At 35.7% G+C, this 27536-nt stretch overlaps 1 protein-coding gene across 3 annotated transcripts in view; it reads left to right on the top strand.

The window, feature by feature from the left end:
- Positions 1-27536, top strand: part of HECW2 (HECT, C2 and WW domain containing E3 ubiquitin protein ligase 2) — a 466207-nt gene that overhangs the window by 276109 nt on the left and 162562 nt on the right. For all 3 annotated transcript variants that reach the window (XM_016433751.2, XM_001369816.4, XM_007494546.3), the window contains 4 exons: positions 589-683; positions 7015-7090; positions 14103-14272; positions 16666-16808. In XM_016433751.2, the coding sequence (XP_016289237.1) occupies positions 589-683; positions 7015-7090; positions 14103-14272; positions 16666-16808 (484 nt within the window). The remainder of the gene's footprint in view (positions 1-588; positions 684-7014; positions 7091-14102; positions 14273-16665; positions 16809-27536) is intronic.

Raw genomic sequence — 27536 nt, 5'->3', positions numbered from 1 at the left:
TTCTAGACCTAGAAAGGATCTCAAAGGTCAACTTCATCATTTTAGAAGCTGAGAAAACAGACTTGGGGATGTTAAACAAGTTGCTCAAGGTCTCACACATTCGAGGCAAAATTTAATCTACATCTCTGAATCTAGAGCTAGTAAGAACTCTTTCTACAGAGGCTCTCATTTTACAGATTTGGAAAGTGAGGCTCAGAGAGAGCACTAGTAATTTATTTAATTAGACTATAAACGCCTTGCAGGAAAAGGTGCTATCACTTACCATTTTTTAAATGCAATTCTTAGCAACTGGTACAATGAATTATACCCAGAGGTTTCTTTAAGGATGTCTAAGTTGAATTGAATACACCTCCTATACAACATGGGTGTGAAGCATTTTTATCAAAATTTCAGAGATGCTGTAAAGATATAAAAGGAAACAGGAAGCAGAACAATTTGTTGCCATCCGATTTGGTTTTTGGAAATGAAACATTCAAATTGAGAAGGACTATTGGAGCCTTAGTTTGGCTTCAAACCCATATTTAATTCTAGTGATTTGATGTGAACATTTCTTTAGGTGATTGATTGTGTTCTTGTATTGTTTTACAGCGGAAATAAAAATATGTTTTAAATACTACCATGGCATTAGTGGAGCCCTGAGAGCTACTACCCCATGTATTACTGTGAAAAATCCTGCTGTGATGGTAAGTCCAGTTTCCATATCCCATGATTAAATACCAGCATGGCCAGGCATCATGACTATTGATATTAGAGCAACATTGCCCTACTTATGGTGGACAATAGAAAAGGAAATATGCTTATGACATGGAGAACCTCCATTCTAAAACTGCAACAAATTATAGGCATTACCTCAATTTAAGTAAAGGAATAAATTCTATAGCAAATAACAAGGGGGAAGGAATGAGAGTGATTCTTCTCATTACAAGAGTTCTTAGTTTTATAAAAAACCATTAACCATAGGATGCCTTTAAATGGAAGTCCTGCAGTGAATTCAAGTGTCATATAACATACCACTAAGTGATTTCCAGGTCAAGGGAATCAAAGTGGTTTGTGCCACTGCTAATTAAGACAGGGAACAAAGGTAAGGCAATCCTGATATTATAATATAAGCTAATGGCAAAATGTGTCTCCTAAAAATGTTATTTATATGCAACTTTTCAGAACTATGCCTTTTGAATGAAATAAAGTTCATTTTTGTGGTGCAAAGTTTTAGACAAATCTAGTCATTGCAAAAGAGTAAAAAATATTGACTCTCCTAGACTAAGATCTTGACAATTTCCCATGTACTTTTTAGGCTATTTGTAGAGAAATATCCATGTGCTAATTGGTGGAACTTCAAAGGATTTGATTCAAAGGATAATGGGCTCAAGTTACAAATAACTTCATATTTGAGGGGATCTCTTAAAGAATCATATGGAGGTACCAGCCCCAAACAAATTATTCATCACCTCCCCCTCAGCAGTTTTGCTTTGCCGAAAGGATCATAGATTTAGAGCCAGAAGAGAACTTGAAACATTGAATACAGCCCCCTTATTTTACTCAGTAAGAAACTGAGACACAAAGAAGTTAAATGACTAGACCAGGAACACACAACTAAGTATCTGTGCCAGGATGTGAATCTAGGTATTTCTGACTCTAAATCCAACACTCTACTCTCCCATTATGCCTCACCATGTTAGGGTGAAATTGATTTGTGGCAGCTAGGAGGCACAGTGAATAGAGTGCTGGCTCTGGAGTCAAGAGGCCCTGGACACAAATCCTGTCTCAGACACTTCCTAGCTGTGTGACCCTGGGCAAGTCATATAACCCCATTGGCTTAGCTCTTACTTTTCTATCTTAGAGTTGTTTTAAAGACAGAAAGTAAGAGTTTTTTAAGAAGATGAAATTGATTTAAAACAGTGGAGGAGTATAGTCGCTTTTGTAAAGTTTTGGGGGAATGCCCCCATATCCTCTTCTAAAATAAGCTAAGTATTTTAGTCTTTAGTATTTTGTATATCTCTTTTTAAAATTGGGATTTCATGAGAAAGAAATGGGAAAGGGGCTTCTTGTTCTTAAAGACCTCTAGAATAGAAGGGAAATGTTTTTAAAAATAAATTTTATTAACTGCAGAAAACATTGTGAGACATTTGGATATTCCCTTTCTGCCTCCTGATTGACAAGGATTAAAGGTGTTGATCACTCAGGTTGCTACACAGACGCCCTCTGGTGATGGTTCTGAAGAGGTCACCCTCAGTTTCTTCCCTACTTCAGGAACTGGCAGCTGTTTTAAATCAGAGCAAAAAGAAACAAATAAATTCAAATTAGTAAAAAAAGAAGTTGAGGCCTATTTCTTCAATGCAGAAGCTTTGACATTTCTCATTTGCTGCCACCTGGGCTCTTTCCTTGGCTTCAAACAGCCAGTGGTTGGGCAGCAGCCAGAAGAAAAAAGTTCTGTATCTTAAGTAAGAGTTCTTACTTAAATATGATAGATATAATAAACACACACACACACACACACACACACACACACACACACACACACTCAAAAGAACAATTCATTTTTGTTTGTTTTTAGTTAGCTTTGGTAAATGGTGTAAATAATTTAAGATATTGCTAATCACAAAATAAAGTATCACATTAGTAAACATTCTGAAGTAACTTTTATCCTAGTTAATACTAGGATAAAATAAATGCTAAATTCATTTAGCTAAATAAATACAGTCAGAGAATTAGGACAATGAAATAGGCTATGCCAGAAAACAAAAGGAAACAAAAACCTCTTAAAATTATCTGATAGCTTCCAAATAGTCTCCAAATGTCACTAAAGGCATCGAGTTTTCCCAGTCTTAAGAAAAGCACTGAATTGGTTCTATTGATTTTGCATTAAGTTCCCTCTATCACAATCTGTGGATAGCTTTGAGGTAATTAATCTGCTTCAAGCATGCTGTGGAGACCATCACCACATTTAAGTATTCAGAAGTCCTCTGGGACTATAGTACTTAGAATCAAAGTATAGAGCATTTCAGATAATAGATCAGATGATGAAATTGGTTGGTTAACATGTTCTGATCAAGGTTATATAGAACTCTCTTTCTCTCTCTCTCTCTCTCTCTCTCTATATATATATATATATATATATGTATATGCATATATATATATATATATATATATATTAATTACATCATAAAACTGGAAGGGTCTTTAAAAGTCATAGATTCCCTTATCTTAAAAAGGAGGAAACTGAGGCTCATAATATCTCCTCAAATATTTCAAATATAAGCCGTCATTCCTCTTTTCCCTTCAGCCCCCAAATCCAAAGGTTTATGAAGAATTTTAGGAGGGGTGGAGTGTGGGAGGAAAAATAGGAAACCTTTAGGACCAACTTCTTTCTTCCTAAGACCCCATATGAGTACCCAGGTATCACCAGAAGGAAAAAGTATGACTAACAGAGCTACTGTGAGGAGGAATCTGTAGAATTCTGCATTGAATATATAGTCATAGAAGTAATTTATTTTTAACATTCTGATTAGTGTCTCTAAAAACTTAAGGGTCCCATAGATATAAGCAAACTTCATCCTTACACAGTCCATTTGGTACAACTTTTTCACAGCTGGATCTTGACAATGGACTTGAAAGAAGTGACTGAGAAAATTGTTGAGCAGTCAACAGAGAAACACCACAGGGAAGGAAATGAGCAGCAGTGTTAACAGTACTGGTTTCCTCTCTCTCATATCCCTTTTGGGGTGTGTCAAGGCTAAAGCAACCTCTGACTTCTCTGTCATCAATGCCTTTACATCACTGTCATTCATCAGAGTACTCAGTGATGGAGACATTTCAGATACACAGCAGGAAATCCTTCAACTTTGGGAGCTGATGAATCCCACCATTACCATGACTTATTCTTTCTGTCCTTGGTTGACGTGTTCTCCTGGAATTAATCTATAGACAGAGTCTATTTAAACAAAAGGAAAATTTCCCTAAATATTGTGTACAGATGTCATTTCCCACTGATATCCACCTCTTCAACTTAAGAATGGTCTTTTACAACTTTTCCTGTTGAAAGAATAAAGCTAAGCCACAAATTTTGCAAGTATTGCTTCCAGTTAGCATTGTGTAAGAGTCTGGAAGTTGTCCTTGGAGGACATTTTGTTGATTCATGGAGCTGAAGGGTCCAATCTGTACCTGAGCAGAAATCCTCTTAACAATGTAAGCCATCTCAATAACCTGCAGTGAAGGGTAACCCATTACTTTCTAAGGTTACCTTCCTTTTCACTTTTTCACTCTTAGAAAGTTTTTCTTTACCCCAAGCTTAAACTTACTCCTATTAGTGTTTTCTTTGTAGCGTGCCATAGAATTGAAGCAAATTAAGGACAGAAAGGTCATTGATAAGTTGGAGTATGTCCACAGGAGAGCCACCCAAATCTCTGAGAGTATGGCATATGAAAGACTATGGATGTTTAACTTAGAGAAGAGAAATCTTTGAAGGAGGATATAATATATATTTTCATGCATTCAAAGAATTGTTACATTGATGGTAACATTAAACTTGTTCCAACTGACCTTGGAGGAACTATGGACCAGCCAATCAGAATTAGAATAGATAAGTAAAAGTTGAAGAGAGGCAAATCTAGGCTTGATGTAAGGAGAAAGGGCATATGAACAATTAGAGCTATCCATAAGCAGAAAGAGGTAATCTATGGAAGCGTACTTATCTCTCTTCAAACAAAAGCTAGACAACTATCCTGCCTTGTATGTGAAAGAGAAGATTGTTGTTAGGTAAGGGTTGCACAGATGACTTCTTTTACTCCAGGATTTCTTGATTTTTTCTGCTTATCTGCCTATTTGCCTATCTATCTATCTATCTATCTATCTATCTATCTATCTATCTATCTATCTATCTGTCTATCTATCTATCTGTCTGTCTGTCTGTCTGTCTGTCTAGCAAAAAATCAATAAACATTTATTAAGTGCCAACTATGTACCAAGAACTGTGATAACTGCTAGAGAAACAAAGAGGCAAAAATTAATCCCTACTCCTAAGGAGCTTACCATCTAATGGCTAGAGAGGCAAAATGGTAGAACTGGCCTTGGAGTCAGGAAGTCCTAGATTTGTAGACTTCTGCTGTGGAGCAGATGTTTTGTGCTTAACTTTTCTGATTTTCAGATTCCTAATCTGTAAAATGGAGATAATAGTATGTAGCACACTAGCCTTTTTGTGGATAAAATAAGATAATATGTGTAAAACACTTTGGACACCTGAAAAGCACTATAAAAATAGAAGATATTGTTATTATTAGAATCTCATTGAACTAAATGAAATCACAATTTTAACATGCTTTGCAAATGATAAAGAGCTATAAAAAAGTTAGCTGCTGTTATTTTTATATGAAAGTACTTTATAAGAAATAAAGAGCAGATGGCCAAATGTAACTTAATGTTAAGAGTAGGAACAGTCTGCACAAGATATTAAAGAGAAGTGTGACCAGGGGTGTGCTGGTAGATCTATAACAACCATATCTTGGAGGGAATTATATAAAGAACACACTTTTTTATAATATTTATTTTTTCTAGATTGTATATCAATATAATTTTTAATATTCATTTTTTGACATTTTGTAATCCATGTTCTCCCTCTCCCACCCAGTCCCCACGAAGACAGGTAGTATGATATAGGTTGTATATATATTATCGTATAGTACATTCCATGTTCATTATGTTGTAAAACAAGACACATATTGCTTACACTAGAGAAAAATTCATGGAGGAAATAAAGGATGGCATGTTTCAATCTGCATTTGGACTCCGTCTGTTCCTTCTTTGGTGGTAGATAACCTTTTTTGTCATGAAGACCTTTGGTGTTGTCCTGGATGCTTGCCTTCAGAACACTCTTTTAAGTTTAATCTTCATTATTAACATTTTCCCAATCACTTTCCCAACTTTAAACAATCAACAAAGCAATACATCAAGCCCTGACTTGTAGCTGATTTCCAAGGTATAAATGCTCCCAATGAAAATTTAATAATCTATTATAATTAATAATAATAATTTAATTTTTGTTGCAAAGCATTCATTTTATTAAAGATTCTGTTCCATAAATATAGAAATATACCTTTTGTAAAATGAATACCTTTTAAATATATATAGAAATTCCTGATTGATAAAAAACAATTCATTCAAAAGCATTAATCAGTACATTACAACCTTTGTAATATAATATTTTACTCAATTCATAATAATAGCACAATTACGCAGAAGCTGGTTCATCTGGCTCCAGCATACCTCTGAACGTCCCTCAGCTAGCAGGGAATATTTAGGGAGAATGGCACAGAGTGGGTGATGAGCAATATTTGACAATGGTGATTTTACCCTTATTAAGTCTATTCATTGTAAAAGAATAATTATTTATATGTACTAAAGACGTTTGATACTTACCTCCCCAAAACAACAGTTGGAAAACTGGGACTTTGAAGAAGCTGATTTGTGCTCGTGAAATTGATAAATCTCTAGACTCCACATCAGAGGTATCCAGATGTGTTGGAGGCAAGATGTGTTGGCACAGGAGATGGAGTGCCAGGGCTGGAGTCAGAAAGACCCAAGTACTTGTCAGATCTCAGACACTTACTAGCTCTGTGACCCGGAGCAAATTACTTAACCTCTTGTCTGCCTCTGTTTCCTCATGTGTAAAATGGGGATGATAATAGCAGCCACTTCCCAGCGCTGTCATGAGAATCAAATGAGATAATGATCATAAAACACTCAGCACAGTGCTTGGCACATAATGAGCACTATATATAAATATCAGCTATTATTATTGAGGCTTAGGGAGTCCCATCCTCATGAAGCTTGCAACATTTGCTCTCCATTTCCAAAAACTACCTTTGTGAAACTATTAGCACTTTGGAAAGATAAGAATTGTTACGTACTCAATGTTGCAAATCAGAGTTGATCATGTTACCTACATAACTGACGCTGGCAGGTAGAATCATTGGGGCTGCTATGATATCATCCCTTATGCATTCATCATTTGTTCCTCAGATGGGGGCAGAAGGCATGGAAGGAGGTGCTTCAGGAAATCAACATTGTCGGAAATTAGTCAGTTTTACCTTATCAGGTAAGTTATTTTTTACAGCTTTATAAATTAGGCATATTAACATATACCTACATAACATATACATATACTCACCCCACACACACTCTTCATGGATTTTAAGCTTTCTAATAGTATTTCTCAGAGTTATAAGTTGATTACTTATAAAATTCAATCGAAATTTGACTACCAAGCAAGATAGCTAATGATTGCTATTGTAGAAGTTAGCTCTTTAAACATCTCATTTAAAAATCCAGATGTACAAAAAAGAATAAACTAGAAACTAGCATGTGACAATCTAATTAGAATTCTCTTACATGTTGAAAACAACCTATCGTTCTCCGTTTGTTTTCAAGGAAGGAAAATAGGTTGTATGAGCACAAGAAAGAGAAATATTCTCTTGTGGCAATGAGAGTATATGCATAATGGGTCGGAAAATCATTGAAATGTGCAGTTATTAAGAAAGGTGTCATGAGTTGTATGCTTACCATAGAGCTTAGAAAAATGTCCTGAATGACAAAATCAAGCAAACTCTCAGAAAAGCCACTCTTCTTTTTATTTATTTTTTTTTTGATGAGCTTTTTTTGGCTGACATCTGTGAAATAAGGAATTCATGCAAAATAAAGCCTAACAGATGTCTGTCACTATAAAATATTCTGTTTTTGTGCTCATGGAGGTGTTGTGTTTCAGAGACTTGAATCGCATCCATTTGCTTTTCTTCCTAAATGACAAACTTGGTTAACAGTCATAGAATTTTTCAACTTTTCATGTCAGAAAAGAATTGATGAAATTAGCCAGAGGGAAAATTATGCTAGTTCTTAAAAGATCAAGACATGATTCACATATACATGTGTGTATGTATGTATACACACAGACATATATAAGTATACACACACACATGCATCAGTGTGTATGTAAACTTCTTTTGAGACTGGATTTCCCCATCCATCATACTTGGGCTGGAAATGCAGCTCAAGGGTCTAATCCTTCTGCTGATTGACAAAAACCATTTTCCTGCCCTGGACTAGTTTAGCTCTCCTTCAGCACCTGGTGATCTTCTGCTCCCAAGAGCCTACTCTATTGGTACCCCCACTTAATGCAGACACCTAATCAGCTGCAACCTCACTGCAGCTCAGAATTCCTTAATTTAGAAAACCCACTAGTCTCAGCCTTTCTAGTGACAGAGACTCTGCATATGTACCACTACTTTGGACCAATAGTGTTACTAATATTTGGTACAAGGATAGAATTTTCAGGGATAAGAAAACAAAATTGAAAATATTTAAAGGCAGCATTTTGTAATGACAAGGACTATAGATTGGAATTCAAAGGATCTGAGTTTGAATCCTTTCCCATTCTACTACTTACAACCTCTAAGACATTGAGAGAATCCCTTTCTCTCTGAAGGCTTCATTTTTTTCATCTATCTGCTGAGGTAGCTGCATTCGTTCACTGATCTCTAAGGTATCTTCAAGGTCTAGATCCTATGATGTTTCTGCTACTGATGTGTACCCATTACTTTGGACACATACAGAAGACGTTTATGAATTCATTGGTGGTACATAATCTTCTGAATTTGTTTTCCTCTCCTTTTACTTCTTTGAATGTACAGAAAAGAGTTTTTATAACTTGGTTTCTCTCATATCCACAAAGTTTGTTGATCTTATAAACCAACAATTCTAGGAAGCTCAGACATGCTGGTAGAGAGAAAGGAAGTTAGTTGATCATTCTATGGTCTCCTGATTCCAGAAGTCCTTAGGCTCCAGCCATATTGTTGGAGAAACACAAGACCAATGTCTCTCTTACTATGAATTGGCTATTATTTTCCCCTACCTCTTTCTTTTAACCAGTTCCCTCACCCAAATAATCTTGAGAAAATTTTGAGAAATAAAATGCCTTCATATGTGTTACCTTCTAATGTAACTTGGACTGAGGATATTTTGTCCAGATTGGGTTAGCCTGATCCTGAATTACATAAATCAGAATAATTTTAGCTTCCTTATTTCCTTTTCCTGGTCCTCTTAATCCTGCAAGTTGTTTATAGGGAACTAGAAAAATTTGAGACCTGGTTCCCATAAGCTTATATTACTGTATGCCGAAAGCCTAATAAAATACAGACTTTGATCACATCATAGGTTTTTTAAATTGTTGTTGTCTATTGCTGGCAGATAATTTAAAAAATGCATTTTAACTAGGTCACTATACTAACTCATATATTGTTTTCATGAATCCTAAGAGTAGACACAAATGTAGCAATTTATATTAGATCACAATTAACTCACCACTGGGGAATAACCATCTGGAAACTGAGGATTCTAGGTCATTTTACTAAAAATAGGAAATAAGCCTCAAAACCCAGGTCAGTGTTTTTTTGTTTGTTTGTTTTCTCTAATTAAATTGGCTATAATATCTACCATGGACTAGAAATACTTTCCAAAGTAGGTTAATACTTTGGTCAAAATGTAGTCAAATTTAGTAAAAAATGACTAATAGGATATAATGAAGAACCAAAATGTAATCAGAATGGGAAATATGAAGAAGAAAAAAAGCAGTGAGGCAACACAGTGGATTGTTTTGGAGACCAATTTAATTCCTGCCTTAGCTACCTTTGGCGAGTCACTTAATCTCTCTCAGGCTTAGTTTCTTCATCTCTAAACTGGGGATACTATTAGCAACTATGTTATAGGTTTGTTCTGATGATCAAATGAGATAACATACATACAATGGTTTGCAAACTTTAAGGTGCTATATAATCAGTAAAGATCATCATTATTATTTATAATAACTTTTAAAAAGGAATTAAATTTCACCAGAGAAATATATGAAAAGTTTTTTCCCCTGGGATAAAATAAGCTCTTTGATGGAAGAGACTATTTTCTTTTTCATCGTAATATCCTCAGTGCCTGACACAGTGTTTAGCACAAAGTATATAATTTCTTAATTACATGTAATAATGATTTTCAACATATGTTTTCCAAAACTATAAGATCCAGACTATCTCCTTCCATCCTTTCCCTCCCCCCGTTCTAAAATGGTGGGCAATTTGATCTGGGCTATACATGTATTATCATGCAAATCTCACTTCTGTATTGATCATTGTTGTAAGAACACACTCATATAAAACCCAACCCCCCCAGATGAAACCATAAATATAACATTTTATGTCTTATTAAAATCAGAATATTTGTAGAGTGCTTAACATGGTTCTTAACACATAGTAGAGTATATGTAAGTGTACACTTATTGCTATTAATAAATGATTATTGATGAATGAGAATGACTTTCCTTGTCTTAAAATTTACTGTCTTGGAGTTAAATATTTGGAGATAATGTGCAAATGGATATGAGTCATAGGTAAAAATTGTAATAACTGCTATATTTATCATATAAAATTAATATGGCCCTAACATTTATATTTTGGAAGTAAATTTTATCCTGGACAACATATGAGTAACTACAGAAGAATGCCTATAATCATAAATGTTCCATTCTTATGGTTGAACATGGTACGTGAATAAATGAAAATCCACAATGAATATAGAAACCATTCTTTGATTAATAACTTTATTTTATAATTGAGATAGCATTGAATATGGAATCAAAAGACCTGGCTTCACATTCTGGTATTCTTGATTATCTCATCTGAAGGAAATCCTTTTACTTGCCTTTAGTGTTTTCATCTATAAAATAAAATGAAATGCAAGTACCAGATAAAACTTAAGTTCCTATTTCTAAGATCTTATTGTTCTGAAAATAGCAGCACCAATTTGAAAGTATCTTCTGGCCAATCAGTATTGGTTATTTGAGTGATGAAGAAGTCAGAGTAAAGATGGAGTGAACAAAAGGCATTGGGGTTAGGCACTGGATGTAGTTGTGGGGCAGCATGGCATAGTATAGTCGGAAGAGAACTGCCCTTGGAGACAAAAGGAAATTTAAATCCAACACACACTGCCCATGTGTCCCTGTGTAAGTCACTTCATTTCTCATTGCCTTTGGAAACTACAAATCAAAGAGCATGGAGAAAAGAAATACTCTATACTAATGGAATCCCAGGTGTGGATCAAAAAGAAACAAAATCAACCAAACGGTTAGGTGGTTGCCATTTATACACATATGGCTCCTCATTTGTGGTAGGAAATCTGCCCATTTGAATTTACTATGTAGGGAAATTGATTCTGCCCCTGGGAAAGAGTATATAACCTAAGTTTGAATCCCAGCATTGTTGCCATGTGTATGAAAAATAACTTCATATGGCCTCAGTTTCTTTATTTATAAAATGAAGACTCTCCCATTTCTAAGGTCCCTTTCAATTCTGGATTCACAATCCTATAAATTAGATGAACATAATAATTAAGAAAGGCTTATATACAAATGTGGAAAAAACACATTTTCTCTGGAAGTTATGTTATGCCAAATAAAGTCAACTGAAACACTATGGAATTCTGACATGAACAGTAAAATGCTAATATGTTGTTAGTAATGAGCACACTGTTCATGAAATGCCAGGAATGGGGAATGTGATACTAATGAGATATTACAGCAATTCCTTTGAAGCATCTGGCTGGTTCTTTATCTGCCTTTTACCACTTCTGATGCTTTTTCAGATCAAAGCTCCTTCCTGTCCTTAATGTTTCATCCTTGGCCTAGGGGCATTTCAGATGAATTTTTTAACATTTTGTGACATATTCTAGTCCTTCCCTGCTGCCCTGCAGTGGGTAAAAAGCACTAGGCTTTCTTGCTATATCCCAACTAAAATATATATTTGTGAATCTCTGGGCCATAGGAACACTGCATTTTTTTGACTTGTAAAAAGCAAGCATATTAGGCTGATTCCAGAGCCCTATGGAATACTTCACAGACTGATAGAAAGCTTTGAAGTTAGTAAGAAGTGGGTTTAAGTCTCATCTCTGTCATATACTGATTCTGTGGCCCTGGAAAAATTACTTAGCCTCCCAGTGCTTCAGATGACTCTATAAAAGTTGAAGTTGCAGAGAAGATGTCCGTCTTTATTGGCAGAGAGTATACTTCACCAGGAGTTCTTTACACTGACCAGTTCATAGATACAGGTTTTTAAAGCTACATTGGAAAAAGAGTGACCTTGGTGACCTTTTGTAATTCAGAATCTGGTCCCTACCTGACTTGGACTTACTTAGAGAGACTCTAATCCATGGATTCTGATCCATTTTGTGTGTGTCATCTACATACCCCTTTTGGCAATGTAGTGAAGTCAATTGACCCCTTCTCAAAATAACCTGATTTGATGTTAGTTAAATACATGAAATAAATAGGTTAGAAAGGAAATTAATTTTATTGAAACACAGTAATGAAAATATTTTTTAAAGTTCCCAACTCCCAGATTAAGAATCCCTGCTGTAGACTTTCCAACACCCTAGGTCAACTACGAACCAGTAAGTCACTGAGGTCACCCTAATGCAAGTCTCTATGTATAAGATTTTGGGGCCATCCCAGGAAATCTGATCAGAATTGTTCCCCAAGACCCCCTTAAACTAATCAAAACTACAGGAAGAATTCCAGAATGAATATAAACTTTCAGGGGTCCCATAGTTCTTAGGGTCACAGGATTGTAGATTTAGAACTAGAGGAGACCTTAGTAATCATCTGATCCATTCTCTTCATTTTATAGATTTATAGTTCCCTGACATATCCAAGGTCACATAGACAGTAAGTAATGGAGCCAGGATTTGAACCTGACATACTATGACTCTAGGTCTGGCAGCCATTCTATTATATCAATCATTCTACCGGCCTGGGGCCATGGCACATTTTAGGATAGTGTTAGAGCAGCATCCTTGACTCCTATTGTTTCAGTCAAGTCTACCTCTTTACGGCTCCATTTGGGGTTTTCTTGGCAAAGAGACTAGAGTGGTTTGCTGGAGTTTTTCCAGCTCATTTTACGGATGTGGAAACTGAGACAAACGAGGTTAAGTTACTTGCCCAAGGTCATGCACAGCTCATGTGTGCCAGGGAGAGTTCCTGACTCCAGGTCTGCTACCTAGCTACTCCTTTGACTCATATGGTCTGACTTTAAATTCCAATAGTGCCTCTTGAGAGGCACTATTTCAGTGCCTTATAGCACTGAAATCAGCCCAGTCTTGTGAATATGTTTTGCACTGTCAAACAACCAGATTTTACCAGTCACAGTGGATGAAAAAAGGATCAGAAAATCTGAAGTGATATGTGGAAAAAAGTCCCAATTAATATAGTATAAAATTAATGGTATGTTCTAGATCCTATATTTTATGAGGCATTCAACAGACAACCTTTCAGTAACTTAAAATACTGGATATTTTATTAGAATAATTTATTTTTTATTAGAACAATTTAGTAACATAACTGACCACCACTTTTTATTTGGGAGGGTGATATGAGTCATTTAACATGTGACATAAGCAAATATGTGTTTATGATTTTCCAATAATTTTAAGGCATTGATACAAGTTTCCAAAATTTCATGATAATATTGATCTACTGCTTTGAACTCAGTCATCAACTTATTCATCACAAACAGAACCTGATTTATACCTGCTTCAAGTGTATGGATGATTCTTTTTTCTCTTTGGGTTTACAACACAGAATTAGGTGGTTCTTTTTTTGTTATTGCTGTTCATTTAAGGTTTTTTTTTTTTACTAAAGTAACATATTAAATGTTTGAGATCAAAATAAGATTGTCCTAGAAAATAATGATGCAAGCACACATGTGGGAATCAAAAGCATTCCTAGCTGGTGACTCAGGAAGTGTCAACTAAGGAGATCTCTTCCTAACCCACCATTCATTGCTTCCTCTCTATATCCTGTTCAGGGAACCCTCTGGATGAATTGACGCTTTAAACCACTCCTGTACACCAACTGTTTCATCGATCTTAATTTAATGAATTTTACACAGGTTTGCTGAGCAGGTTCAAGGAATGGATCTTGAGTGATAACTTAAAAACAGATCATTGAGTTGTTTATTCTAATGATGATATATTAATGTGTATTTTTCTTATGTTCCTCCCACTCCTTTTGCTTTTTTAAGATCTTAGGGCAGTTGGATTAAAGAAAGGAATGTTCTTTAATCCTGATCCTTACCTTAAGATGTCAATTCAGCCAGGAAAGAAGAGCAGTTTTCCTACATTTGCCCATCATGGGCAGGAAAGAAGGTCTACTATCATCAGTAATACAACTAATCCAATTTGGCACAGAGAGGTAATGATATATGTCTTTTAAGTCTCTCACGCTTGATGACTCAATAATTTGCCAAGCTGGAGTCTCATTCTTTCCTTCCTCTGAATGCTTCCCACTGTGGTTTACTTCTGGGAGCTTGTTTAGGTGGTCAGGGATGTAGTAATGGTTTCCAGGAGCTGTATAAGAGAGGATATGAGGGAGCACTGAATTCTAGCACATAGATGATACTAAGCTAAAGAGATTTCTCCCCCCTTGGGTTTTGGCTAATGGATTTGTGGATTCCTATAAACCGTAGATTTCAATTAATTAGAGAAATACTATCTACTTGATGAAGGATCATTTAGGGAATGTTCAACTTTAGGGCAGACATATTGACATAGACAGTAGGTGTTAATTCTTTAGAACTACATCATTCTGCAGTATGGTCTTATTGTGAGCTGACTGGATGAAATCTAAGATTTTCTCATTAGTGCTACCCATAATGATTAGAAGAAGAGCACACTAGTGTCTCTCTGGTCTGGAAGGCCAAATGAGAGACCAAATTAGAAATATCCCTGAGTTTTGCTACCTGGGCATGTTATATAATATCTCTGTTTCGGTTTATATATAGATTCTGTTTTTTGGTTTATCAATTAAATTATACCTAATATATGTAGCTTATTTGAATAGAAATAATATTTATGCCTAGATGGAATAGAACAGACACACTGCCAGTTAGAAGAAAACATTGAGAAAAGTCCACTTTGTGGAGTATTTTCATTGAGTATTCTCTTATGGGTATTGAGATAAAAAAGAATTCCATGCATTTCTCTGTGGAAAATGATGCTTGGTTGAAAGTAATACATGGAAGTTCTTATGAAGATCCGATGATCTTCAGTAGCATTGAATTTTGTTCAGGTGCTAGAGACTCTTCAATTTATGCCATTTAAAAATGGAGTTTCAATAAAGTGTAGTTTTAGTTAAAATTATTGCATTTTATTCAGGCAATGTTTCCGTTTTGATATTAATTTAAATTTATTTTTTAATCCCTAAAAGTCTTGATAGTTCAGTTGTACAGTGAAAAGGTCACTGGCTTTGGAATCAGAGGACCGATTGTATTAAAAAAAGATAAAAGAGGGAAGTTTGTACCCCATGGGAAGTCTCTGTCACACTATATTCAAATATCACCTCCATCACTTAATACCTATGAGTTCTTGGGCAAGTCACTGAACGTCCAGGTCTTAGTTGCTTACTTTATGTGGGATTAAATTTGAGAAGAGAAATCTGAATTGGATATATAGATTTGGGAATCATCTGCTTTGTGACAAGGAAATCACTTTAAAAGACTGATATATATTAATTTAAGGTCGCCAAGGAATTCAGCTATGTAATTCCTAAATGAAACTCAAGTCAGCAGTCAACCTTTTATGGAGTTTTTAATTACAAACAGGAGGAAGAAAGGTATTAGAGAGAGAGAGAGAGAGAGAGAGAGAGAGAGAGAGAGAGAGAGAGAGGAGAGAAGGTAATAGGGCTTAAATGCTTAAATACCCCCTCTGTTTAGGCTGGGCCAAAAAGCCCAAGCCCTTAGATAGCTGAGGCAAAGAAAAGAGATCAGTCCCTATCACTCACATGACCAAAATGGAGAAACAGTCTCAGGGGCCTCCACCTTCAGCTTCCTTCAGAGCAAGCTTCTCAGAGCACAACCTCTCAGAGCAAAACCTCTCCAACCACCCTCAGTCCTCAGACCCTGCTATCTTTAAGGAAACCATCCAAGTTCCCTCCCCTCAGTTCTCACATCTACCAATCACTGTCCATATCTTCCCTGTGCCAATGGTGGCTCTAGCTTAACCCAGGACCGCCCAGAGGTCTTTGGCTTTGCACATGTCTGTTGAAGGTCATATTCTCAAATAATTAAATCTTGATCTATGCTGCTGCCCTTCCTAAATCCTGTTAGGACTGAGTAGGGTGGAAATTGTATTTTCCAAGTTCTGTCATTCCAAGTATCTCTATTGTATCAATTCTAAAATCAATCATGACTCAAAGAACTTCCTATTCTATGCTTAAGCATAGGTTAAAGCCCTTTCCATTGTTCAGCAAAAGGTTTCTGTCCTAAAGAAATCTTAAGTAGGGAGGAGAATGACCCTCCCATGCCAATGGGGTTCACATTCCAATAGACTATCAGTAGGAAATTTTTCAAGTATGAAATTTCCCAATGGTGAAATTTCCAACATTTATAAGTCTAAGAAATTTTAAGGTTTACAGCTTCAAGACAGTAATTGAACCCAGGAAGTATAATGAGGTCACATAAGGAAAGAGTGTTATCTAGAGAAGAAAAGAGAAGATAGGGAAAGAACCTTGGGAAAAGAGTGTTTTCTATCAAAATACAGTGCATTTGAGGTTTATTTTAAAGGTAATATTATCTTTTTCTATTTTAGAAATATTCCTTTTTTGCACTTCTTACTGATGTCTTAGAAATTGAAATTAAAGACAAATTTGCCAAGAGTCGTCCTATCATTAAGCGTTTTCTTGGAAAACTAACCATACCAGTCCAGAGGTTGCTGGAGCGTCAAGCCATTGGGTGAGTCAACAGTTTTTTCATGTTTTTTTTTTAACTTTTTTGTTCTCTCTTAGAATCAATACTGAGTATTGGTTCCAAAGCAGAAGAGTGGTAAGGGATAGGCAATGGGGATAAGTGACTTGCCCAGGGTCACACAGCTAGTAAGTGTCTGTGGCAAGATTTGAATATTTCATGGTTCTTCATAAGATCAGCAGCTATGCTGCATGAGGAAACTTTTCTGTCTAGCCAAGTCACTTTTCTGACTAACCAATAGAGATTTTTCTCAATGATTGCATCTCTTTTCTATTCTCATTTCTTTAAACACCATAAAAATTCCTTATACTAATAAAATTCTGACAGTTTCCAAAACTTTTGACTGTGCTGTTTTATATATAAACGATTGTATTTCTGTAATCCAAAGGTAGCAACTCTGTCCTATGTCAATATATACTTGACAATGTATTAAGTATTTAAGTAATATTTCAAAATAAGATCTTAGTGTCAAATTATCATATACTAGAACCTTCTTATGATACCACCTTTTATAGAGTAATATTCTTTTGTTGTTGTTGAGTGAATTGATAAAAAAAATATTAAGGATATACTTTTGCCAGTCACCATGCTAAGCACTGGAGATGAAGTTGCAAATATAAGAATCAAGACAGTCTTTGCTCTCAAGGAGCTTGAATTATATATAAGGGAAGAGAAATCATATCAAGGAATGGCATCAAAGGAGAGTATCTTTGTCTAGAAACCCAGAAGGATGATGAATTGAGTCATGAAGCAATTGCTTCATAAGTCTTTTCTAAAAAGTAGCATTGTAGCTTGTCAGTACTGATTTGATTACTATTCTTTGAACAAGAAATGAAAATCATGGTGGCAGGTGGGAGGTTTGAGTTGTGAATTTGGAGGGAAGGTGAGATGGCATGGAATGAAAATGGGTGAAATGCATCATGGTAGGTCTGGTGACCCAATACATAAGAAACTCTCACCAATCAGGAGCATCCAATCTTAGGGTGGAAACTAGAACGAAGGGTCGGAGACCCACTGGACTGCAAGTTGGCTTGTCATGAGTATGACTGGAGTGAAAAAAAGACTTGTGATCCATTGCTACCCATGACACATAGTATCTGTGGAAAAATATCCCAACTACTCTGTGCCCCTAGCCAGTTTTCTTTCTTTCTTTCTTAAAACCTTACCTTCCATCTTAGAATCAAAACTGGGCGTTGGTTCCAAGGCAGAAGAGCAGTAAGGCCTGGGCAATGGGGGTTAAGTGACTTGTCCAGGGTCACACAGCTAGGAAGTGTCTTAGGTCAGATTTGAGTCCAGAACTTCCTGTCGCTGGTCCTGGTTCTTCAATCCCCCGAGCCACTTAGCTGCCCTCTTTCTATTTTTTTAACTTTCAGTCATTTTTTGTTTGAGCCAAATCCCCCCCCCCTTCTTCTGTAATAATTAAGATATTGAAGAGGTACTGGGGATAAGGATGGGTTGGTAACAGGAAATGGAGGTGGTGAAAGGACAGAGAGATTCTGGAGGGCTGGAGAGGTAAAATGGAGGAATACCCTCTATGGCTGAGAGGTGGTTTTTGAAATTCCCTTACACTCAACTCACAAGAGAGCTACCCCTGGGTAAGGTTAGGTTAAGGATGACAGGACCAGTGTCCTTGATAGCAAGGCTTCACTAGTAGTTGAACTCCAGGAGTTCACCTTGTCCGGCAAGCAGACTTACTGTTGGCTCTCATTGTTTCCCCTAGGCTAATGGCTATCTTAGCCACCAACTTCTCATTCTTTGTTCTCCCATTCAGTATGAATCTGACTGTGATATTCTATTTCTCAAGTAGTTTAATAATTTTAGCAAATCAAGAAAGGGGAGAAGTCTGAGGGAAGGGGAGACCCTACTGGGTTTCTAGTTGTCTTCAACTGAGCCAAGATGACTTCAACTTATCTATCTTCTTAGCTAATCAATGTTTCTTAACAAGTAGCAAGGGTCCTTCTTGGGAAGGTCAAGGGATGGAAAGGATCTTCAGGATGACCCCCTGAAATTAAGGGACCAGTCCCTTCTCAGCAGCTGTTGTTTGTTCTTCCTCTAATGGATGCTCTCCAACATACAGGAACCTTCTTTTTCTTCTGGGTAAGGGAAATGGAGGCAAGGCTTTTTACACAGGGTAGTATCTAGAGCTCCAGGTCTTTTCTCTATACTCCACAGAGTTCAGAAGGCAAAGACCCTTCAGTTAACAGTTTTTTTCTACAGTCCTTTTCTCTCACTCCAACTGTCACCCCCCTCCTGATCACATGCCAACCACTGGCTGCACCACCTCAGGGCAGAAATACAAAAGCTTGATTCACAGTTTTCCTTTACACACTTCCCTCCCTCCTTTCTCTCCTTCTTGAGACTTCAAGCAATTTGATATAGACTTTCCATGTGTAAATAGTGTAATATATATAGTGTATACAGTGTAATATATAGTGTATAGTGTAAAATATATTTCCATATTAGTCATATTTTGTGAAAGAGAACTTGAACAAACAAAAGTGAAGAAATAAAGTGAAATATAGCGTGTCTCAATTTGTATTCATTTCTCTGAAGGTGGATGTGTTTTTCTTCAGGAGTTTTTGAGAATTGTCTTTGTTTTGTTTTGCTAAGAATAGCTAAGTCATTAAGAAATGTTTATATATAGTATTGATGTTACAGTGTACAAAGTTCTAGTTCTGCTTACTTCACTTTGTATCAGTTAATGTAGGTTTTTCCAGTTTTTTTAGATCAATATTCTAAATAAAGTGAGGGGTTACTTAATACTAATCTATTCTATCCAATAGAATCTTGTTTCTATTTGACAAGTTCTAGTTGACAAGAACTAAAGCATTTTCATGTATCAATGTGATCTCACCCACAGAATGAATCATCAGTATAGTCTTGGAATAAATTAAAGTATATTTATTTGAGTAGTTAAACTTTGAAAATTTACTGCAATTCATCTTCCTCCAGCCCAGATTTTCAGATCCCTTTTATGTCTTATCATCCCCATTAGAGTGTAAAGTTCTTGAGGGCAGTGACTGTATTGTGTAGTAATAATTGTGTAGTAATAATTTAAAAAGCTTTAATCTAATTATATATATATATATACACTCATATACATATATTTCCAGATCAGTCTTAGAATGTTTTATTATAATTTAACTGAATTATTATAAATCTACATTTTATTGCTTACGTTATGTGCCTGACATAGCAAATATAGATGAACTCCATAATAGGGAGACTCAGAAGTAAAGTCAACACCATTTATTGTTATTATTATTATTACATCTTATTTATAATATATAACAATACAACTAATCATATAAATTATTAAATATAACATATCAATATAATAATATCTAACATTCATATAGCATTTGCTATATGCTAGGCATTATGCTAAGTGCTTTACAAATATTTTCTCATTTTATCTTCATAACACTTCTGAGAGGTTGGCACATTACTCTCCCCACATTAGATTTGAGGAAACTGAGTCAAACAGAAGTTAAATGACTTGCTCAAGATGACACAGTTAGTAAGTGACTAAGGTTGTGTTTGAACTTAGGTCTTTCTGATTCCAGGAGCATCTATCCATTGTACCATCCAATTTGTGGTAGTAGACACTATACTAAGAATTAGGAATACACAATAAAGGTAAAAAACAGCATCTGCTCTCAAGGAGCTCACAATATATTAGGGGAAATAGTATTCAAAAATTATATACAAGTAAGACATATATATGTGCATACATATATATGACAAATAAGAAATAATTTCAGAAGGAAGCTACTAACAATAAAGGGGACCAGGAAGGGTATCTTGAAGAAGGTGGGATTTTAGCTAAGACCTGAAGGAAAGAAATACTGAAACATTTTTTTATTCTTTTTTTTGTCCTTGTTCCCATGGAAGACATTTTTAACTAAACAGAAGGTAAAGTAAAAATCTTCCAAATCCAAGGCCTATTTTACCTTAAAAGGCACTGGTGTAGGATATGCAGATGCATAAGTAGTGACCATATCCTCATATAAGCTTCTATGTCATTAACCTGAATAATGTAATACCCTAAAACTCTATATCTAATGTACAAAATACTACCGAAGTCATGATAAAACTAGTAACCAAATGTCAGTATTCATCATAATTTGCCAAAGTATGCTTCTAAATATGAATTTAGTTGGACTACAGAAGTTAAACACTGGTGACAAATTAATAAGCATTTATTGTTTACTATGAATCAGGTTCTGTGCTAAGTGCTCAAATATAAATCAAACAAGACTATTCCTTGTCTTCAAGTATATCACATTCCCATGCAGAAATACAACATATAAGGAGATCTAAAAAGGTTAGGTTAGAGGATGCAGAATCTGTAGCCTGATGTAGAGCAGGGTGCTATGTGATGTACCCCACATCACTGAGCCCATTGAGATAATGTAAAAACTTACCCTTCAAAACTGAGTCTCCTAGGTTGAAATCCAGGTTACAGAGAAGGAGGTGGGGAAGGTAATGTTTCAAACAGAGGAGACCTGACTTGAGTAGGTGGGGAAGTGACATGAGCGTGTGGACTCTGGCAAGATAAGGCAAAATCTGAGCTACCAAATCCGAGACCCAGGCACCCAGGGTGCTGAGCTCATATCGTATGACAGAAAATCCTTTCACAAATTCTCTCAAATAAGTACACATGAGCTCTAGATTGATGTTAGGGTACACAAACAACAAGTGATGTGATTTAGTTACTATCAACAGATTCAAGTATGAGGAAGCTCTTGTCACTGCTACCTGTGTACTTCATTTAACATCAAAGAGCAAAAATAAATCATTAACGGTATGGTTGATTCATATGCTCAGAGCTCTTGATTACTATCACATTAATCAACAAACATTTATTGAGTCCCTACTTGTGAAAGGCATTGAGGGAAATACCAAGAGGTTTAAGAGATTGATCTCTGTTTTCAAAGAGCTTTTAGCAAAGAGCTGTGGAGACAAGACATATACAAAAAAAGAGAATTAATACCACAATGAAGCATGCGCTAAGTCGCAGACATGGTACCAACAATAAGTGATATAAGGGTTTTAAAGCAGAGGAAAAGCCTAACAAAGTGCTTTTGTACATTAGTTGACACTGAATAAGTATTGAGTAAATAAAACCTTTGCTATTGAACCAGGTAATGGGAAAGGTTTCATTGACAGAGTTTTTGAATTCATTTTTGAACAATGGCTATGATTCATATAAAGGGAGAGGAAGGGGGAAATGGCATGATCATAGGCACAAAGGGAGAGATTCTTAATATATATTGGGGGAAGATTAAGCCAGATTGTCTAGAGCTCAGGCTCTTAACATGAGCTTTATGTATTTTTAAATTTTTAAACATTTTGGTAACTATTTAAATATACTTCTTTCTTTTTGTAGTCTTTATTCTTTTATTTTGCCTATGTGAAAACATTATTCTGAGAAGAGGTCTATATACTTCACCAGAATGTTCAATTGGTCTAACACACACAAAAAAGTTGAGAACTTCTAGGAGAGAGAAAAGTGAATAGTTGGCCACATGTTTAAAGGTATAATCTGAGCCCAGATCACACCTTTAATATCACTCAGTGGAATTTGGATTGTATATTGTAGTCAATAGAGAACTACTAAAAGATTTTGAAGAGAAGAATGGAGATTAAAGCAGACATAATCTGACTCAAAGCTTACAGGATAAATTTAAGGAAGTAGAAAATAGAGGAATGGAGATCAAGGAACTGTTGCAATAGTTCAGGCAAGGTAATAAAGACTTGAACTAGGGTATCAAATGTAGAAATTAAAAATACAGCACAAGAAAAATTAACAGGACTTGATAACTACCTAAGAGGTAAGAGAGGAGTTGAATGTAGCACTACAGTTTCAAGTCTAGGTGACCCAGAAAATGGTGGTGGTATTAAGAGAGATATAGAGGTGTAGAAGGGGAACAGATTTTAGAAAAAGATGAGTTTAGTTTTAGAAATATTTATTTTGGTTTTTAAATGAGAGGATGAGGAGTCAAGATGGTGGCTTAGAGGTAGCAAAAGTTCAGACCTCTGAAAACCCTTCCTTACCAATTACAAACTAAATGGTCCTAGGGGACTGAAAATCAAACCTAACAACAGGACAGAGTCAAGGAACCCTCCTGCTGGACTCAACTTAAAAGGTATGCCCCCAAAAGCCAGAATTCAAAAACACTCAGGTTTAAGGGAAAGGAAGAAAGAAAGTCCCAGGACTCCTCCCCCACCTAGAGCTCTGAGCCAGCAAGGGTGCAGGTCTGGAGGGAGTACCTTGCGGGTAAAGCTGTGCCAGGCTCAGAGCACCAAACATGGATGTTGGGAAGCAGTAGAAGAAGAAACACAGAGCAGGCAGCCTAGTTGCAGCAGTGGAGACACTCCATATTTCCCCCTCCTTCCTGAGGTTTTAGCCTGAGGGCACATCTAGCTCTACAAATCAGATGGACTTAATCTCATCAAAGTGTTCAGAGGGCAGGGAAGCTCAAACTCTAACACCCCTCCCCTACAGACTGCCCTGAGAGATTTTCTGACTAAGCTCCAAGTGTGAAGGCTGACAGAAAAGCCCAAAACCACAGATCCAACACAAAATAAGAAGAGCAAAAGCACAGGCAACTACAGTGAGTAAAGAAGGGGGTAAATATGATCAAATAACAGAAAAAGAAAAAAAGAAATTACAATCGATAGCTTCTGTTCAGGCAATGAACAAAGAGCAAATGGAACAGAGAAGGATGAAGGAACAACAAGCAAAAAAACAGAAACTCCAGTGAATTGGAATTAGGCTTTGGAAGAACTCAAAATAAAATTATATAGCCAAACTGTCAGACCAAATAAAAAATATTGCAAGCTGCTAAGAAGTAGTCATTCAGATACCAAGGAACTACAGTGAGGATAACAAAGGATCTGGCTGCATCTACATTCCAGAAAGCAAGGGAACTAGGTCTACAACCAAGAATCAACTACCCAGCAAAACTGACTATATTCTTACAGAGGAAAGTATGGTCATTTAACAAAATATAAGAATCCCAAGCATTCGTAAAGGAAAGACCATACGTGAACAGAAAATTTGATATCCAAATACAGAACTCAAGAGAATCATCAAAAGTTAATTAAGAAAGAGGGGAAAAAGAAAAACAAAACAAAAGAAAAACAAAAAACCAACAACTTTTAAAAAGAGAAAATGATATGTATCCCAAAGAAAAGAGATCATTGTTAACTCTTAAAAATTGTTGTTATCACCTGGGTAGTTAGAAGAATTATACTTAGAGGGAACAGTGATAAACTGTATAGGATGCAATGCCAAGACATAAATATGTATATAGATATATGTATGCATAAATACATATATATGCATATATATATAATTAGAACTAAAAAAGAGGTTAATACTAAAAGAAATGAGAAAAGAAACAAAATGGGATAAATTTATAAGTCACAAAGAAGTACATGGCAGGAGGGGCAGGGACAGCATCAATACACTGGAAGGGTAAAGAGGTTGGAGAGAGGAAATACTCAATTCTTACCTCATGTGCATTGAAATTGACTCAAAGAAGGAAGAACAGTCAAATACATTGGGGCAGAGAATTGATTTGTGCCCTATAGTGAAGTTGATGGGTAACAAATGGACTGGTGGGGAGGGTGGGGGTAGTTTAAAAAGACTGTAAAGAAAATAAGAGGGGAATAATAAGGGAAGGGGGGGTAGAAAGGGAAGTAAAATAAGGGTGGGAATTAGGGGGGCTGATTGAAAACAAAACATTGGTGTAGAAGGAAATAGTGAAAGAAGAAAAGGCAGGACTAGAAGAAGAAATCAAAATGCTGGGAAATACACAGCTGGTAATCATAACTCTGAATGTGAATGGAATGAACTCACCCATAAAACGCAAGTGAATAGCAGAGTGGATTAGAAATCAAAACCCTGCCATATGCTGTCTACAAGAAACACACATGAGGAAGGTGAAACGAATAGGGTGAAAGTAAGAGGATACAGCCAAATCTATTTGGCATCAACTGATAAAAAGAAGGCAGGAGTCACAATCATGATATCTGACAAAACCAAAGTAAAAATAGATCTAGTCAAAAGAGATAAGGAAGGTAATTACATCCTGATAAAAAGTAGTATAGGGGGCAGCCAGGTGGCTCAGTGGATTGAGAGTCAGGACTAGAGACAGGAGGTCCTAGGTTCAACTCTGGCCTCAGACATTTCCCAGCTGTGTGACCCTGGCCAATACACAGTATTGACTCCAAGATGGAAAGTAAGGGTTAAAAAAAAAGGCAGTATAGACAATGAGGAAATATCAGTACTCAACATGTATACACCAAATGGCATAGCATCTAAATTTCTAAAGGAGAAACTAGTGGAGCTCAAGGATGAAATAGATAGAAAAACTATACTAGTGGGAGACCTGAATATTCCTCTATCCGAAGTAGATAAATCAAACCAAAAAATAAATAAGAAAGAGGTAAGAGAAGTGAATGAAATATTAGAAAAATTAGAGTTAGTAGATATGTGGAAAAAGTAAATAGGGACAAAAAGGAATACACCTTCTTTTCAGCAGCCCATGGTACATTCACAAAAATTGACCATGTACAAGGATATAAAAACATTGCAAACAAGTGCAAAAGAGCAAAAATAATAAATGCAACCTTCTCAGATCACAATGCAATGAAAATAATAATTAGTAAGGGTACGTGGAGAGGCAAATCAAAAATTTACTGGAAATTAAACAATACAATTCTCCAGAATCTATTAAAGAACAAATCATAGAAACAGTTAATAATTTCATTGAAGAAAATGACAATGATGAGACATCCTTTTCAAAATCTGTGGGATTCAGCCAAAGCAGTACTCAGGGAAAATTTATATCCTTAAGTTCATATATTAACAAATTAGGGAGGGCAGAGGTCAATGAATTAGGGATGTAAATTAAAAAACTAGAAAGTGAACAAACTAAAAATCCTCAGATGAAGACTAAAATTAGAGATTCTAAAAATCAAAGGAGAAATTAATAAAATTGAAAGTCAAAGAACTATTGATTTAATAAATAAAACTAGAAGCTGTTACTTTGAAAAAAGCAAATAAAATCGACAAAGTACTTTTCAATCTAATTAAAAAAAGGAAAAAAGAAAATCAAATTGACAGTATCCAAGATGAAAAGGGAGACCTCACCCCTAATGAAGAGGAAATTAAGGCAATCATTAAAAACTATTATGCCCAATTATATGGCAATAAATATGGCAATCTTGGTGATATGGATGAATAATTTACAAAAAATATAAATTGCCTAAACTAAAAGAGGAAGAAATAGACTACCTAAACAACCCCATATTAGAAAAAGAAATTGAACTAGTCATCAAAGAACTCCCTAAAAAAGTCCCCAGGTCTAGATGGATTCACAAATGAATTCTATCAAACATTCAAAGAACAACTAATTCCAATATTAAACAAACTATTTGACAGAATAAGCCAAGAAGGAGTTCTACCAAATTCCTTTTACGACACAAATGTACTGATTCCAAAGTTAGGCAGGTCAAAAACAGAGAAAGAAAACTATAGACCAATCTCCTTAATGAATATAGATGCAAAATTCTTAAATAGAATACTAGCAAAAAGACTCCAGCAAGTGATCATGAGGGTTATTCACTATGACCAGGTAGGATTCATACCAGGAATGCAAGGATGGTTAATATTAGGAAAACAATCCACATAATTGACCATATTAACAAGCAAACCAACAAAAATCTCATGATTATCTCAATAGATGCAGAAAAAGCCTTTGACAAAATACAACACTCATTCCTTTTAAAAACACTAGAAACCATAGGAATAGAAGGGCCTTTCCTAAAAATAATAAATAGTATATATCTAAAACCATCAGAAAACATCATCTGCAATAGGGATAAACTAGAAGCCTTTCCATTAAGATCAGGAGTGAAACAAGAATGCCCATTATCACCTCTATTACTTAACATTGTACTAGAAACACTAGCTGTAGCAATTAGAGAACACAAAGAAATTGAAGGTATTAAAATAGGCAATGAGGAGACCACGTTATCACTCTTTCCTAATGATATCATGGTCTACTTAAAGAATTCTAGAGGATCAACTAAAAAAATTATTGGAAATAATCAACAACTTTAGCAAAGTGGCAGGATACAAAATAAACCCACATAAGTCATCAGCATTTCTATATATTTCCAACACATCTCAGCAGCAAGAATTAGAAAGAGAAATTCATTTTAAAATCACCCCAGACAAATATAAAATACTTAGGAATCTATCTGCCAAGACAAACACAGGAACTATATGAACACAACTACAAAACACTCTCCTCACAATTAAAACTACATCTAAACAATTGGAAAAACATTGACTGTTCATGGGTAGGATGAGCTAACATAATAAAAATGACAATCCTACCCAAATTAATTTACTTATTTATTGCCATATGTTAGGGGTAAAATTAGGGTTATTGACTGAATATATTATTTTATTGGTCACCAGGGATTTAAATTCAATCCCGATAAAATAATCAAGTCAGTTTGGGATTTTTATGGTGGTTTAATTACAATAGTGGGAAGAAATTAAGAAGAAGAGAGAGAGAAAAGAGTATAAGATTTCTCCAGTGTAGCCTAAGCCATGGGAAGTTCAGAGGCCTCAGCCACAAGGCCACCTCAGAAGATTGAATCTAGCTTGGCTTCCAACTATGAGGTTTCCTC

Source organism: Monodelphis domestica, chromosome 4 (genome assembly GCF_027887165.1).
Source record: "Monodelphis domestica isolate mMonDom1 chromosome 4, mMonDom1.pri, whole genome shotgun sequence".
NCBI classification, from domain to species: domain Eukaryota; kingdom Metazoa; phylum Chordata; class Mammalia; order Didelphimorphia; family Didelphidae; genus Monodelphis; species Monodelphis domestica.
Note: the sequence above shows the minus strand (reverse complement) of the source record. Positions and strands in the feature narration are given on the sequence as shown.